The sequence below is a fragment of the Thamnophis elegans genome, chromosome 7, assembly GCF_009769535.1.
Source record: "Thamnophis elegans isolate rThaEle1 chromosome 7, rThaEle1.pri, whole genome shotgun sequence".
NCBI lineage: Eukaryota > Metazoa > Chordata > Lepidosauria > Squamata > Colubridae > Thamnophis > Thamnophis elegans.
In genome coordinates, this window is record NC_045547.1 from 28,034,157 (window position 1) to 28,052,040 (window position 17,884).

Genomic DNA, 17,884 nt, shown 5'->3' on the forward strand with positions numbered 1-17,884 from the left:
CATTTAGATATTTATTATAGAAAGCTATGGATTGGGATGTAGGGTTTTGGTAATACTCATTAGGTAATTGATTCCTCAACAGTACAGTTTATTTATTCCAACTTGGTTGCTATAACCAGACTGATACATGGACATTTTCTTATGTGCTACAATTCTGTTTTTCGGGGGGGGGGGGGGGAGGGTGTTATAATCAACATAATAAATAGCTATGACACTTTTCTTTAAAGAAAAGTCATCATGACATCCTCAAAGAAGTGGTCAGAACATCTGTTCTGCTGCCATTACAAGAAAAATATAGGGAAAACAGAGTAAAAGAAACAAATGTGAGTTGAACCATGAGATATCCAACCATTACATGAAAAAATGTGATTATAGCAAGTAAAAAGCAAACAGAAATCCAAACATTTTTAAAATAAATGTGCTTCCCTCGTGTGAATTAAATCCATGCAAAACTTTTATTGTTCCATTTTCCTGCCTGATTCTTTCCCCATGACCTTCATGTTGCTTGCCTTTTTTCCCCCTCACATGCAAAAGAATTCCAGATGTTTCCATGAGGGTTAGCTAAAAAGATATCAAGTTATCTTTCTGTAGAGTCCTTGATATTTTCTGAGCTTGGTTGTTGTTGTTTTTTTGTGCCCCGAAAACAACCAAGCTCAGAGAGCATCAAGGACCACATAGTTCAAACCTGAACTTCATACGTTCTCTTCTATTAGGTATCTTTCTACTTGAAAGGTCTTAAGTCCAGGAACTGAGCAACAGGTATGGCAGGAGTTTCTGCATGTCCAAAGATACAGCATATCATTCCTTTCACTGTGTTTTCAAATACACCAGAATCAAAGCGTTTCGGTTGTTGTACATAACCAATACTAAGATATCAAAGAATAATGGAGCCATTTGTAAATTGGCATGGTTTTAAATGAAAGGGCTCTCATTATCCTAAAGAACAGAGTGTATTTATCTCTTCAGATTACAATGATGGTTTTCTGCATTGCTAATATCTCATTTGTTCATATTATGAGTCACTGGGTAAGGGTGTGTAGTGCACAATCCAATTCTATTGTGCATTTCTGTCACACCTAAGCAATTAAACTACTTTAAGTCAATACTGGTATAATGTGATAAAGTAATTAGCATCAAGTTCATAGAACATTTCCCAAGTGATTTTGCTGAGATGACTGATCCAGCTCCTGGATTTGCAGGAATGAGCAATAGGTAAAGGACACAAATTCAATCCAGAAAACTGTCACCAGTTTATAGAGTTATTTGCCATCCTTGGAATTTTCTCAGTCCAGGGATTGCCTGATGTGTAAAATAAAACTCCCATTCCTTGCTGGTCAGCCATAAAAGCTGTGGTTGTCCAGAATATCTGAAAAGTATCAGAGGTTAGGAAGGTTGTCTTTAAAATACATCACACTCTATCCATGTGGTTGATGCTCTTGATCTCACGCATGAGGCTAAAATGAGCTCAGCCTATATTTGCATCATAAGCCAATGACTTAGTGAAAGTGTTGCACTTGGCATTCTTAATGCACTGTGACTCCAGAAGAAGCACATGAGCCTTCCTATTTAATTAGCAATGTGTGCATGTTTCTGAATCATGCCCATGAAGCTTGAAGCATTGATTAATACAAAAAAATAATAATGAAGTGATAATCAAGCCAATACATTGAGAAAAAAGGACCAGGAAGCTCAACTACTATAAAGATCTGACATGAAAAATTTCTTGATCTAACTATAGATTGATTGATTTGTAAACACTGTTATTTTATCAAATACTTTTATTTCCAGGCATATATTGTTTTATGTTGGGTTTGCTATTGTATATCTGAATAGTTTTGTATGTTTCTAATATAATGGAGGAAGCAAGTATTTGGTATGTAGCTGCCATTTTGCTTTGCCAACACAGGACATAACATTTGTCCATTATCATGGGCAAGCATTAATTTTAATATAATTTGCTCTTTGTTTAAAATTGCTTTTCAATTGTATACAATTTTCTTTTCTTGTGTAAAAATCTGTAACATTTTTCTCTATTTTACTGGCATATGAAGCATGCAAAATGTTATTATTTATGGAGTTGATCAGACCTTGGAGAGTTAAATGACTGATATTTTGTCCCCACAGAAGTATAAACTATGATCAATTAAACATAGCCCTGGGGAACTGCAGTTCATCCATCTTAAATTTGCTAAGGTTGAGAAACACTGAGCTAGTTCATCTTATCTGGGCTTGGAAAATTGCTAAGCAAAGATGGGACTGATTTAATACTTGAGTAAGAGTATTAATTTAGACTAAATGCAAAACTGAAATACATCTTAGAAGTAAACAGTGGCAAACCATCTTTGTATGTTGCCAAGAAAATGTCAAAAGATGAAGAATATATTTCATTTAAACTGTACAATCAAAATGACTTGTGAAATTAAAACTGCTCTATTCTTAACTCTCTTTGTTCATGGATTTTCCACGCTACCTTCTCTTTCCCAGCTAGGGAGCTTTCATAAAATATTTGCTAGTTCCTCTCTCCACTCCACCCTTGGACCAGCTGCTGTTTCCTGTTGTACAGCATGACAATGTGCTCCCTGAGTCAGTATTTCTTTTTGAGGTACATAGAACATTTTGCTGTGTCATTGTTGGAGTGTTGCAATAAAGGCACTGTTGTTGCTGAGTAATGCATGTGTCTTTCTCTAAGATTAGCTTCCTGCATTGTTTCTTACCAACAGTTGGAAAAAAAGCAGCCATTACTGGTAGGAACTGAAGCATGATTTCACACCATGTGCTAAATAACTGGCCATTCAAAATTTCAGATATAAGGGCTAGTGGTGAATCTTGTACCACTAAAAAAATTAAGAAGAGTATAATTTTAGGAGGTTAAAAGGTTATCGCTTAGAACAGGGGTGTCAAACTCACAGCCCATGGGCCAGATGTGTCATGTGCTGCCCCCTCTCCCGCCCAGTTTAGCGAAGGGGGGGGAAAGTCCTGATACGTCACGTGATGCCGCCGTGACAATGTGAGTCTGATACCCTTGGTTTAGAAGAACTATTAAATAAAAATGCCCTGTAGCAACAACAAAAAATCCTGTTGTGAGGTGCAGATTTCCCCAACCTAGGGTTGTCTCTGCTTCTGTGTCAATAACTTTAAGGAAAGTCATTTCTCCCTTTTTTTCAGTCTGCAAAAGTGTTTGTCCTTGCTGATACTGCCAAAATGGCATGACCCACATATACAAGAGAGGTTTCATCAGTTGTGAGGTGTCCCAATACTTCCAAATGCAAGTATTTTCTAAAACATTAAATGGAGGTTTAGTACGTTGACCAAAGCACTATTTTATAAATATTGGTAACATTAGTGAGAATATGTGTGTGTTTTTTTTTCTTGAGCATCTGGAATCACCTTAATTTACCAAAAGATCTCTCAATCATTATTTTTAAAATTAAATACAACCACCATAGGAGGTGGCTGCATCCAGTATCTAACTGGAAATACTCTTATCAAACTGAAAGAAGAAAAAAAGACATATATAATAGAACTATGTGGAGCTAGATGGGTTGGAGGAGAATGGTTCTTTTCCTTCCCTTGTTTTTTTCCTTTTTCTTTCTTTTATTTAATTAAACAAATAAGGTCCAATAATGGCTTACTGAGAAAATTATTTTGTGTCTTGGCCTACAGTAGCCATTTTGTAGATAGGTTAAGTCCCATGATCCAAAAAATTCTATTCCTGCCCAAAGTTCATCTTGATGGTAATAGTTATTATTGGTTTATATATGTGGAGTCTTATGACAGCACAGGCTTACCCAAGTTTCCTATAATGCTGCTTTTCATAGTGGGTGCACTGAACTTATTATATATGCACTGTTCTATAGTTCTATTATATATGCACTGAACTAGTGCACCCACTATGATATCAAAGAATTTTGAGAAAATGATGATGGTGAAATAGACATTAGCAACAGGTTACTTCAGTAGCAGGATGCTTTCTATGAAGCAACCCTGTTGCTTAAAACTGCCTACTGGTTGATTCTGATGGCCTGTGGGAAGAATTATCATTTAGATATTTCCGGTTCTTTACCTTTCCTAGACTGGACTTTCTTTCTTTCTTTCTTTCTGCTGCCCAAATAGCACAAATCACAAGGGACAGTTAATTAACAATTAATCATCCTTTGTAACAAAGGAGACTCACCAGTGTGGTAGATAATGTGAGCTGTCTCTGTATTGTTATATAATTGTTTTATATACATGTGAGAATAAATTCAATGATGATGTAGCCAGATTAAGCGGGGGGGAGTGGCAGCCGTTTGTCACCATGCTCTGGAATAATCTGGCTAGTTGAAGAAAAGTGATATTTTTGAGAAGTTGAGCTGAGTCAGAAATGTCAGCGCAAGTAGGTCCTCTTTCCTGGATTCCATGTGTCTGCCTCCCAAGCTAAAACAAATGAAAATAGATTATTTCTGCGCTGATCATTTCCTATTGTCCAGCACCCAAAGAATTGCTGCAGTAAATCAATCACAGAAACTTTTTTTCTTTCTTTATGGGCAATTGTCAGATGCCACCTTCTAGGATGGGAGACAAAGCCAAAACCTGACAGTGACCCATTATTTAATGTTTCTAGACCTTTATGAGATTGTCCTTTTTTCTCCATCCAGAGAGTTGACAAAAGATAAAAAGGTCACTCACAAAGGATTTGAGGGTTGCAGATTGGCTAGCTCTCCCACAGATAAACAGTTTTATTTCAGTACACCATTAATAGAACTATTGATTTCAGTCTGGCAATTAATTTATCCGCCCAGAGTATTCCAATGAAACTGCCACAAAGATAAGAGTGTACTCCCAATATAATGCAAAATGGATTACAGAGGCACTATAATCAAGGGAAGAGCATTATTTCCCCCTCTTGTTGATTATAGAGGGGAGAAATTTATCCTACAATAAGCTTATCCAGTTGGAAACCACATAGAGCGGGGACAAGATAGATTTGGCTCTAGTGGATTCACATTCAGTCACCAACAAGCATCTCTGGATTTCCCATGTACATCTGATCAAATCCTACCAACAGATCTACCCTGCAGGAACTTTCTGCCAGTAGGCTGACAGAAACGTCAGCATCATAAATTTCCCACTGCCGCATGTATATCAAAGCTTCCAATAAGATTATCCCCTAGCTCAAGGAACAAAAATATGGTGTACAGTACATTGTCTGCCTCTTTTGAATTGCTTGTACTGTATATCCAATATGTATAAAAAACAAATACTATCAAGAGAACCTAATGTTTGAAAAAAAGAAATTGGTTGGCTCTGTGGAATGAAACGGTTAATGCCCAGCATTCTTTACAGAGAAGTCTCTTGACATCCTGTTGTGCTTAGTTGTCAATAAAGCCGCATCAGATGACTTCGCTTCCTCCCTCCCTAATCAGAGAAGAAAGAGAAAAAAAAGGAAAGGGCTGAACTTCTCTAGTGAGGAGGTGTGGCAAAAAAAGTGTACATGTTGCAAGAGAACTTTATGTTTTCTGAGGTTAGATGTTTTCTGGCTGAGCACGTGATCGCACAGTAAACGTATAAAGAGAATGATGAAGGAGGAGGACTGCTTCATTCAGAAACCTCTCAGCCTCTGGAAAGAACAAAGCAAAAGGGCAACAGAAAGACGAAAGAAAGGATAGCTAACAACAGAAAAAGGGAAGAATGGCTCAGCACACTGAAGGGTGAGTGTTGGTTTTAAGACATTAATATATATATATATTCAGCATGTACTTTTCTCATTCACAGATGTTCTACATTAGAATTCTTGGCATTTCTTTCGTTAACAGATCTCTGCGATCCCAGAAAAGTTCGTATGAATAAATAGATTGTAATCCCACCAATCTGATTCCATTCTAAATGTCAGCCTGATATGTGATCTTTTAGTTTGACATCTGTAATTTTTCCCAAACTATTTTTTTGTCCAAAGAAATGTAACTTTTTGTTTGAACATATCTTGTCCCTGAAGAATGGAGAGGTCCTTTCACTATTGTCTAGAAAGGATGTTCATCTTTTTCTCTGGTTTCCTAAGATTGCCAATTTAACTTCTTTGTTAAAGGACTAATGAGAAATTCTTTAATACCAATTATATCCTAAACCGCTCCCTTTCTTTCATATCTTCAACAGGAAGTTTCAGGACCTTTCAGAAGCCCTGAAGGAAAACACCAAAGATGTTCATGAAGAGGCAGAAAACACAGACTTCATGAAGATTTTCCAAAAGGGACAGGTGTCACTTCATGAATTTAAGGTACATGTCTTGTGGTTTTGGAGGAGCAATGGTTTATGGATAAATTGTAAATTAAGCTGTAGATGCAGTATAATGTAAGTTGATGTAAAGGAAATAAAGATTTGTAGGTACAATATAATGTAAGTTGATGTAAAAGAAAATTGAACTAGCTTACTATCCTGGGCACAGGAAATTGGACAACTCAGATTACATTAGAACCGTAGATCCTTCAAGGCTCCAGGCTTCCCATGGAAGACAAAGTACCAGGTAGAAAAAAAGAGTGGGAGGATTTGTGTGAGGGAAACCCCCTCCCCCAAATTCAGTTTTGGAACTGAAAATAAATTCCCAGGATAATTATGTATTTTTAAATTTCTACTATTTATTAACTTCAATGGTACAGTAACTTCTGCCAATAACTACATTTGATCTGGTTTGAATTTATGGACCTTAGTATTTTAACAAAATATTAAAAATAAAATAAGAGACAGAAGTCTAGTCATCCTTCTTCTGATTTTGACCCTCTTCTCCTTAATTACAATTGGTGTAAGCAATTTTGTGCTTGTCTCCACTGCTATATCAATCTTAAATATGTTTATTCAGAAATAATTTTCACTAGAACTTGTTCCTCAGTACACGTGGGAATATAATATTTGTTAAAGTTAAGGCATAATCCAAATACTTAATTCAAGTTATTCTTGAGATATATATAGATTTTGCTTGAGAAGAGGAACTTCATCAGAATGTACAACTTTATAAAAGATTGAAAATATAGAATTCTGTAAATAGAATAATTAATACATGTATTACACGTTAACAAAAAGAAAACAAGCAAGTAAAAAAAATTACCCCACGATAAACCTGACAGACAGGTCTACTGTGCTGGTAAATATTGTTGTTCTGAAACAAAAACATTACACCATAGCAGCACTACACCATATACACCTAGAATGCATATTCAACAAGAAATCACACATTATATGTTTGCTATATTTGCATTATATATTTAAAGTGAATTGAGGAACTCTTAAAATAAAAAAGAAAGGAAACTGATAGTGTAAATCATAATATACAATTTTATGTTGAATTACAGTATATAAGATGGGAAGACACAATTCCCTGATTCATTTTTGGATGGAAACATATTATGCATTTTTGCAATGTCAATATAGATGACCAAAGAAATGCACAAATACATTAATATTCATTTTCCAGTACAACTGTTAGACTATTTCCACTAGAAATAGTTGTTAGATAAAAGTGCTGAATGGATAATGGATGCTAGGAAATAGGGACACAATTAATAAAACCAACAGAGGGAAAAATAAGGTAGAACATTTTTACTAAAGTAAAATGGAAGTGATGGCAATACAAATAAAATTAACCTCAATTGACCAAAATACTTCTAGCAAATGGAATGTTAGAACTTCCTCAGATTCCTTTTCTTTGTTGATTGGCTGGTCTCCAGTAAGCTAGATTGAATGAGAGGCAAGTACAAACAAGAAACATCATAACTAATATAATTATTCAAAACTCCATTATTACCTAGAGAAAATGTAAATAAGTTTTGATATGTGTGTATGGTTGTGTAACATTAGGTCTAAATTATATACAATGCAAGTTTATTATGATTGGCTCTGTTGTTATTTTCAGGTGTAAGAACAAATAATGAGAAAACAAATAGAATCAAGACAGTACATTCCATTGTCTTCAAATGAATTTTTGCCCAAAGTTGCTGATTACCAGCTAATGGGTTAGGGAAGTTTCAGTGATTCACTACAATTTGCCATTTCCACCCAGACTTCTTAATAGTAATAGTAAAAAAAAATCTGGAAAGGGAACAATTATATTATTTTTAAAAATTGCTTGGTTTTAGAGGTCCCAGAAAAAAATAGTAATACATTTCATTCTCTAAGAATAATCTCCTGAAGCTGACAAACATTTACTTCCCTTTCTAAAACTGCTGATTAAGCAGTAACATCAAACATGTCTCTCAGTTCTTCCTTTCCCTAATTCTCACCTAGTATCTACTGCAACATTTCTCAAAGGAGAATCTTCAAGTTGTATCAGACTATTAATTTTCATCTTCATCCAGCTATAGCAATTATGCAAGTTGGGAATTATAGGAGCTGAATCCTTTGAGGAGTCATCCCAACTGGCTAGGGCTGTTTTACTGTTTAGGATTATCAACATTTCATGCTGCTTTTGACAAGTAGACAATATAAAAAGAAGGCACAGTTTAAAAAAAAAGTGCAACAGACCAAATTACAGATTTGAAATTTATACACTAACCTCAAGACAAATACATCGTATTCCAGACACCTGATTAAAGGTTTAATCCATTAATCTGCATAATACTGCATGATCTGCCAAGTGTGAAATAGTGGCATCAAGGTGTAGCCAAATGGAAAATGCTAGTGCAAGGGGCGCCAACCTTTGAATATAAAAAGGATTCTAATAGCTAAATTAAGAAAGTGAGTTTTTCATATAAATTTAATAATATAAATATATAAAATAATTTCCATCACATTAAGTTCTCAGGAGAATAAAAGAAAGCATATGATTCTAAAATGTGTTAGACAAAGCTCTATATTCTAAATATGTATTTTGATGCAGTCTGAGAGTATCATATTATACTGCTAGCTGAGGGTAGAATTGTAGATCACTAAATACAACAACTATGATCGGCAAACTCAATCTACATTCTCTAATGACTTTGTTCTACTCATGCTCCTCCCATACTCTCAAGCCACACAATGGTCCAAAACCAGGGGTGGCTTCTGGGAGTTTGCAGAGGTTCAGGAGAATCTCTAGCTAAGATTCTGTGCAGTTCAGAGAACCCCCAAATCCCACCCCTGGTTGGCTCCTCCCACCCCGTCCCTCCCAGGAGTCCTCCCGCAGCCTGTTTTGAATGCAGGTAAGTGCAAGATGTGCACGGAGGCTCAGGGAGGGCGAAAAACTAGCCTATGGGAAGTTCAGGAGCCTGGGGAGGCCATTTTCACCCTCCTAGAGGCTCGAGAAAAGCCTCCAGAACCCAGGGCGGGCAAAATCCCCCCCCCCAGGTGAAGGAGGCCAACTAGGCCACACCCACCCAGCAACTGGGCAGAGAACCCCTTGCTAAAAGTTTTGAAGCCCACCTGTCCAAAACCTGGGGTGAAAAATGAAAACAGCTAAACAGTGCTAAAAATTTAGCAAGTTTAGAGGCCAATCTAAGACCCTAGGAAATTCCTATGTAGACATCCTACTAACACCAGGGTCTATATGACTGCATGGATATTGACTGCATTGCATATTTAAGCCATTTTCTAGTAGTCCTATTTTTTCTTACAACCTCTAAACACAGTATTTTCCTCAAATTGTTGTGAAACTAGCTCTTTTATTGAATCTAAGCAAATGTTTCATGGAATTTGGTTAATATTTAAAAGATATCTAGTTTTGTTTTTCTGATCAAATGTATTTAGACCCAATATTACACAAAGTATTTTATAAAAAAAAACATTTTAAAAAATGGCAGTGGAAAAATAACACCTAAAGTCTTTTTTCTTAAAATTGTTTCTGTCAATTTTAAAAGTTTGGTTGTAACTAGAGGTGATGTTGCACTGTAGGAAAATAATGCTGGAATGAGGGCCTAATTTCTCTCTTATTTGTTTTAGCCACTGTAGCATCTCAAAGTTCTCCACATGGGGGTGGATGAGCATTTGTAACAGTAGAACTCTTACATGGAAAGTCACAATAGATAAGGAAAATCACTCAAAACTTTTTTCCACTACTTACAACCCACTGATTTTATCAGGAACATTGCCAGCGTAGGTTGAGTCTTTTCCAGTGTTGAAATCTGTTAGTATACATGCAGTTTTAGGAAATCAATTCTATTTCCTTTAGAATGCCTATAATTGGGATTCAAATGGTCAACAAGTGAAGACCAATCAAATTTAATACATATGGTGTCCCACACCTTTTTCTCACATCAGTGTGGCAATACTACTGCATTCAACCTACCGGGTTTAATGAAGATTTTGAAATTGTTGGATAATTGAATGCCAATATAAAATGTCACATCGTAACCATTCCAAATGACATGAAAGGGTTGAACACAATTTGTAGACAATCAAATAAAATTGCCCAGACATCAAATGCTATCAAAACGGAATTGGTCCTTAGGAGCCTTTTCCACCTAAAATTGGAATTCAAAACTCATGAACACTGTGGCTTTTTAATAGGAAGGTGAATCTAAATATTAAATCAAATAAATAAGAAACATTTACGACTAAAGGGAGGTTTTGTAACTGTTTTTCTTTTCCTCCCTGTCCTTGTTTTAGCTTTATTTGGGTTCTCTGTATTGCATCTATGTGGCTCTGGAGGAAGAGTCTGAAAGGAACAAGGACAACCCAGTATATGAGCCTGTTTATTTCCCCAATGAACTGAATCGCACAGCTGCACTGGAAGATGACCTGGAGTATTTCTATGGTCCCACATGGAAGAAAGACATCCAGTGTCAGGAAGCAACTCAAAAATATGTGGATAGGATACATCACGTGGGCCAGCATGAGCCTGAGCTTTTAGTGGCCCATGCTTACACTCGATACCTGGGAGATCTGTCTGGAGGCCAAATTCTGAAGAAGATTGCCCAGAAATCTCTCAATTTGCCCAATACTGGAAAAGGGCTGTCTTTCTTCAATTTCCCTGGAATCACCAACATCAGCAAATTCAAACAGCTTTATAGAGCTCGGATGAACAGCATCCCCATGGATTCTTCTACTATTGAGAGAATTGTTGAAGAGGCCAGAAAATCTTTTCTTTTGAATATTGAAGTGAGTAATTAGTCACGTATATTTAATTTTTGCAAAGCAAAGAAATAAGTAATTTTAAGAAGTACAATTCTCCTACTTAAACATTGATTGCTGTTTTATCTGGTATACTGAAATATCTCCTTTATCAAAAACAATCAATAACGATGGGGTGATTTTCATAGAACTTTTCCTCTGGCTAATCATAAAGATTATTATGATCCTGGAGTTTGGGTGTATTAGAAATAATTGTGCTGCATTTTAAAACCTTAAGATGACCGTCTCAAATAAAACAACCTGCTCTATTAGAATCAACCAATGTAAATAATAATAACTAATTAACATATTACCATATTCTTAAGATGCTTCAAGCAAGACCCTACAAATTGATTTGGTTAATTTTTACAAAGGAGCACAGGTTTCAAGAAAAAAAGGGGGGAATCCTTTGAAAATATACATGGAAGTATTCAAATCTATCAAAAATCCTTGCTTCCTGACATCTGTTTATAGACAATTAGCTTATCTCAGCATTTAGCCTGGGTTCTTTCACTATATTTTTGTAAAATTTTATATCAATTGAATATTATTAAGATACTATTAGGCTATTGTATCTCAAAGAACATTGTGGGGAAGGACAAAGGAGTTATAGCAGCTAGCTCTATTGAGTAAAAGCTACAGTATAAGAGCCTCTTTATCTCAAAAGAAAAATTGAATAGAGAAAACCATAGTGCTGTTTTATAAAACTGTTTCATAATACCAGTAACTTAAGTCAGCCAATGAAGGTGAAATTGGGATGATTCAAGACATATTTAAAAAAATACATCCCCATATTATGTATTGTTAACTATTGAATTTCATTTTTATAAGATGTGGTCATGGTCATTAGCATGGACATTTTAAAAAGATAATTAGATTATTCATTATACTTATGCATTATTTCCAACAATAGAGGCACTTAGCAGTATAGAATTCAAAATTAAATGTATATGTAATTGATTGATGATCTCATGACCAATACTTTCCATACTGAAGAAAGTTCAAATTCTATCAATACAAATGAAGTATTATGTATTTGATTAGGAAATATGAATTGGAGCCCTCTTTCTTTTTATCCTCCCAAGTTACTAGTATTGCAAATACATTTTCTTTACCTGCAGATAGATAGAAACATATCTACAGGAAGAACCAATTTTTCATATTTACCTATGCACTAGATTTATAGCATTTCATATTCAAATTATATTCATTATTATATCCATTATTGCAAAGATCTACTTTGCCATCATTGAACATATTAAACATCCATTTTTGTGTTGCTTTCCATACCAAAAGTTATACTGAAGCAGGAAGACTGGAAGATAAGGAGACTTTCTAAATTCCTTAAAATGGATCTCACAAATTCTAAATTCAGGAACGAAGAAAAAGAATACTTCTTTGCAAATAAACTACTCTATGATTCATTTTTCTCAGGTGTTTCAGGAGCTGCAAAAGTTGGTGGATCAAAGCAAGCCTCCACAGAACAATCGTCTTGGGAAATCCAAATTAGATTTTCACACAACAGGAAGCAACAGAACACAGCGTAAGCAATTATTTTAGCTTTCAGATTGTTTTTTCAACCGCAATAAAAATAATGATTCATTAATATTCACTATTGCAATTTATTTTCTTATTGATTTTTATCCTGGATAATTGAAAAATCAGTATATATTATAAAATATGCTCAATTTTTTACACACCTCCCTTTGTCATCTACCTTCCCATGTGCATCTAAAATATCTAAATTTGGTATAGGCTACACTATAAGTTACAAGTGGAGTTCTACCAAAGAATGCATATCCAAATATTTCATACAATAATCTAGAGGGGAAAATGACAGGAGCATCTTGTCACATATTGAATAATTTCATCATTTTTGTGATATCACGATGCACATATTTACCATGTTGATATCTCCATGGCTTGTTATGGCTGTTTAAAGATTTATGATCATATATTTGATTGCATAACTATAAGACTATAGTTAACTTTTCATGGTTGTTCTTGCTTACAAGTTGTGCATTTCCTCATTTCCCTCCCCACCCCACATAGTTAATTCATTTGAAAGCTACAACCACCAAATGGTTGTCTATCCCACAATTTAAGTCCACACAATTGTAATATATGGTCTCATAAACTTTGCAGTGTTACTGCAGTATGCTTTGTTTGCAGAGCTACTAGGTACTAGGTATTTAGGGATGCTATGACTGTGACTAAAACATTGCTGTGCTTAATAATTTATTAATGCAACCTTTCCAGCTGGTTTTTATTCTGAACAATATTTGTTTTCTTAATACAGTGCTAAATGAAAATGGCCAAGCACAGATGAAGCATACAGACCTGCTGCCCAGCACCTCACTCTTGCGTTGGACTCTCGCTCTTTTCTTATTAGCAGCAACAGTTGGTGTGGGCTTGTATGCTCTATGAACTGAAAAGAACTTAAGCACTTTTACTACTACTTACCTATTCTTGAACTAATGCATTTTTTTAAAGAAAAAATTAGGGTTACAGATTTAGATTATCTGGCATAATGGAAGCACTGAGTTTGACTATTTCTCCAGGTCTAGGTATTTTTGTTAATAGTTTTTTAAAAGAAGTTGGGTGTCAAATACATTTCTCTAAAGAACCTGAAATGCCATTTTATGACATGCCATTAAACCAATACGAAGCCAAGATGAGAAAAGAATGATAACTTGCTATCTGGGATATTTGAGGAATACATTAAGCTGTGATATTTTGTCCAGAGTTTGTGTACAATATTTTCTATACAGTATATGTTGCATAGCTTGCTTTTCTTTGTCCTACAATGCAATTGATTGCTTAACTATGACATTATGTGACATACTTCTACAACTTTAAAGCAGATGTGCCTTACCAATGACCTTTCAGGAACAGAACAAAATATTCTTGTATTTGTACCTTGTACTTTTAAGTTATATGTACTTTCATTAAAGCTCTTGTAAGTTAATTCAACTATATACTTTTATGTGTTTATCAAATTGTTTGAAGAACGTTTGCCTTTCTACCTGAGTTATACAACTGAGAGAAATGGACTAATCAGTACTCTGACAAAGCTTATTTATCCCTGTATTTGGGAAGATAATTAAATCATTCAGTACCACAGTTATTATAAAATCTTTTAAAAGTCAATATTGAAAAGGCGTTCATTGGAAGGACCTAACATGTGATCTCTATAACAGCTGTTTATGTTTTAGAGTCCAGCAGTCCACACATATCAATGGTTTATTACCTTAATATTATTGGCTAACTTAGAAAGGGTTACTTTATCATATTTTAGACAAATTGAGGAAAAATGCATTTTGTTAAGGCTTGTTTTAAGTCTAGAATATATTTACTAAAATTATAATAAAGCTTAAAACATATGAGGTAGGAGCACTTGCTCAGGTAGCAATAAATATATTAGTAATATATGTAGTTAAAAACAGGAAAAAATTTATTTCCTAAAAAGAATACTGACATTACTAAAATCTCATACTGATCTTGATCTAGATTAAATACAAATTAGCACCCAGTTCATACATCCATGAAATATAATAATAATAATAATTCTCTTGGGCCCAAATAAGGAGTATACATAGAATACAATTATTTCATTCTAGCCCCTTTAGCTATTCAGTACATTTTTGATTTCAGTGAATTTATATTTTTTAAATAATATATTTCAATATCAAATGCTAACTTTAATTCCCATCCTTCAAAAACTAATTCGATTGTATTATTTATTATATTTATATTGAACTTTTCACTAAATTTGAATTGCAATGATTCACATCACTTGATAAATGAGTCACCACATGCCATTAAGTGAGATATCATGTGATCAAGACTTAGTTGTACTTTAGCTTTCCATCTACTTGTTGGAAAACAGTTGTGAAGTACACAAATGGTGATCACATAGCCATGGGTCTTTCCAATGGTCATAAATATAAAGGCTAACCATAAAGTTACTTTTTCAGAACCATCATCAAATGATCACTAAAAAGGTCTGTACTCGTTTGATTAAATTGGCCAAATTCATGCAAAGCAGTTATCAATTTATGCATCCATATCTGGTTTTGCAGAACACAGCAAACTACACAACTATACAAACAACCCAATGTGATTGCACAAACCCTGTTTCCTAGGAAAATCAGAATACTTGTTTAGCAATGAAAGTGCTCCCAAATTATTATACAGAAAACTAAAAAATCTCATGTTGCAAAAGACTGAAGAAAATGCCTTGCAGTCTTTTAATGAGTTTTCCCATGGAAAATGCTTCCAGGTGAATCTATAATTGAACAGTCACTTATGACATCTATGGAATTCTGCAGAGGTTCACATGCCATTATCCTCTACTCACTACCCTTCTTTCTTTCCCATCCTATCTTTTTTCTTTCCATGTGAAAGTGAAAGAGGTGCTGGTCAGTTTATTTCAAGACTTGTAAGGCTGCTCAGTTCAGACAGTTTACAACATAAATACACAATACGTAAACAAAAAAACAAAAACTATCAATGAGGAGCATTTATGTATGTAATATATGCAGAGTGTTTCCTGTTAAAGTCGTTACCTTAAGCTTGTCTTTAAAGTGGACTGAGACAAGGTTCCCAATCTGCTGTGCTATCATATTTGTTTGCCTTCAACTTGCTTGCCATACTTATTGAACAAATCACATTATGTCTTAACACTATATGCAAACCTTAAATTCTCCAAAAAATAAAAGGCGGCGGGGGGGGGGGGGGGCGGCAACTGTTCCATGTGAAACAAAACAGAAATAATGCTTATATTAGTCTAATAGCGTTTCCTAAACTTTTGTCCTCCAAGACCCATTCCCACTTTTAAAAATTATAGAGCAGCCTTCAAAAGATTTTATTTGTAAGGTTTATCAATATTTACCACATAAAAAATTCAAATTGACACTGTTGTATGAAGAACTATGCCAGACTAGACATTCCTAAATGGCATTGTGGTGATCAATAGCCAAATGGTGAATTCTGGCTGGCACTGCCTTCCAACATAAAGAGTGTGTGAGATTGCCCATTTGCATTCCACATACTTGCTGCTTGTGAGAAGACTACAGGTTTTTGCAGTAGATTTGTGGGTTGAGCAAATAGATGTGGAGGGATCTCAACCAAGCTCATAGCCTTTTGGACACAAGGTTTGCACAAGCCTCACATAAACACTTTGGGATGTAATTAATTTATAGTTAAAGAGATATTTGCTGAATGGAAGGATAAGAGAATTCCACTTGATGAGTCAACATTCTTTTTGGACTTAGAAGGGGAGGGAGAGGGATTAAAGATTTAAATACTTTCAGCAAAGAGCTTAAGAAGGAATGGATGTAAGAAAGTTTAAAATGGAGAAAGGTTTTTAATATTGTTTTCTGATGAAAGTTGTTGAATAAATTGGAATTAAACTAGACAAATTGAGCTTTCATGGATTTATTATTATTATTATTCAGTTAACGGGTGAAATTTACAGAACAATAGATAAAGATAGGAGACAGAGTGATGCTAACTGTAAATAAGGAGTGACATTTGAGAGGAAAGTAGTATATTAAGGGCACAGAAAGACAAAAGGAGGGAAGGGAGAGCTTTGCTTTTACTTTCTCCCTTAAAATAGAGACACTTTCACTTTTGGATTACAATATTACAATGACTATCACCAGAAAAGCTGGATCCATACAGCAACCTCAGAGAGATGACTTATACCAGATTTATTTCAGAAAATGTTTTAAGGAATTGGACAATAAGTTAACCAAAATGATGTTCCTAGTTGACTAAATAACTACCTACTAAATTAACAATTCTGAAAAATGAATCCAAGACTTGGAAAGTTAAAAAAGAAGATTAAACAATAAGTCAATAAAATGGAAATCTCTGGGAAAAAAAGCATCTGTAAATTTAGAACAAATGATGAAGTGGAAATCTTGAAGAGTAAGTTATGGAAAGAGAGCTGGAAAGTTTGTTTTTGTCTAATTGTTTGCATAAAACAGAAAAATGGACTGAGTAAATAACTTGATTTATGGTTTTGATTACTAGACAAAGACTATAGAGACATCAGTTGTGACTTTATAATTGTACTTATAAGATCAGAATTGTGCTGTAAAGATAAGAAGCCACTTTGCATCTTTTTGCTTATTTTTCTATTTTTTCCCTTTCTTACACTTTTAATTAATCAATTTTATTTATAGCTAGAAAGGCCTGAAATCAAGTTACAAATATTATCTAAACTTGGCATTAAAGTTTTAATAAATATTAATTTATTAATATTAAACATTACTAATTTAATATTAATATTTGATCTTACATAATACTTAAATCCCCAATGCATTGGTTTATTACTAAAATCTTATTTTTAAAAATAATTTTATTAAAATTAAAAAAAAACAAAAAAATGTCCTGCACTTTTAGCTTACTTTGATATTTCTTTTTTGTTCTTTCCAAGTCTGCTTTCAATCTTTTTTTTTACACACACACACTTTTCTCATACTTTCTGGCTTGGAAAAGGCAAGTTTTATTTGCAGGACTACTTTCTTCCATAGCTATCAAGGACAATAAACCTACACATGAACGCGATGGCGAATTTCGCAAAAAGCGCCGAATCTCTCCCATTTCGAGCCGGAGCCGCCATTTTAAATCTCCCTTCCTTGTTTTCGCTGCAAGCAAAAAGTTTTGGCGCCAAAAAAAAGTTCCTCTGACCAATTCGATACAGGAAAAGAGGCGGGCCCTGATTTAGGTCGCCTCCAATCGCTTTCGGCTCTTGCCGTCGCCGCTCTCTCGCGCCCTTAGAGAGGGAGCTTTAAAGGACAGCGTTTTCAGCCAATCGTCACAC

General features: G+C 34.7%; 1 protein-coding gene and 1 long non-coding RNA gene across 2 annotated transcripts; one reads left to right on the forward strand and one right to left on the reverse strand.

The window, feature by feature from the left end:
• Positions 1 to 1,270: 1,270 nt before the first annotated feature.
• Positions 1,271 to 17,828, reverse strand: LOC116511162. Its single transcript, XR_004255726.1, has 3 exons — positions 17,617 to 17,828; positions 4,175 to 4,416; positions 1,271 to 1,366 (listed from the first exon to the last, which is right to left on the reverse strand). It is a non-coding gene; the product is annotated as an uncharacterized LOC116511162 (long non-coding RNA).
• HMOX1 (heme oxygenase 1) lies at positions 5,513 to 14,030 on the forward strand. The gene is made up of 5 exons (XM_032221019.1): positions 5,513 to 5,690; positions 6,133 to 6,253; positions 10,549 to 11,040; positions 12,487 to 12,595; positions 13,352 to 14,030. Exons 1-5 carry the CDS (start codon positions 5,671 to 5,673, stop codon positions 13,477 to 13,479), a joined length of 870 nt encoding a protein of 289 aa, XP_032076910.1. The 5' UTR covers positions 5,513 to 5,670; the 3' UTR covers positions 13,480 to 14,030.
• Positions 17,829 to 17,884: the final 56 nt, after the last annotated feature.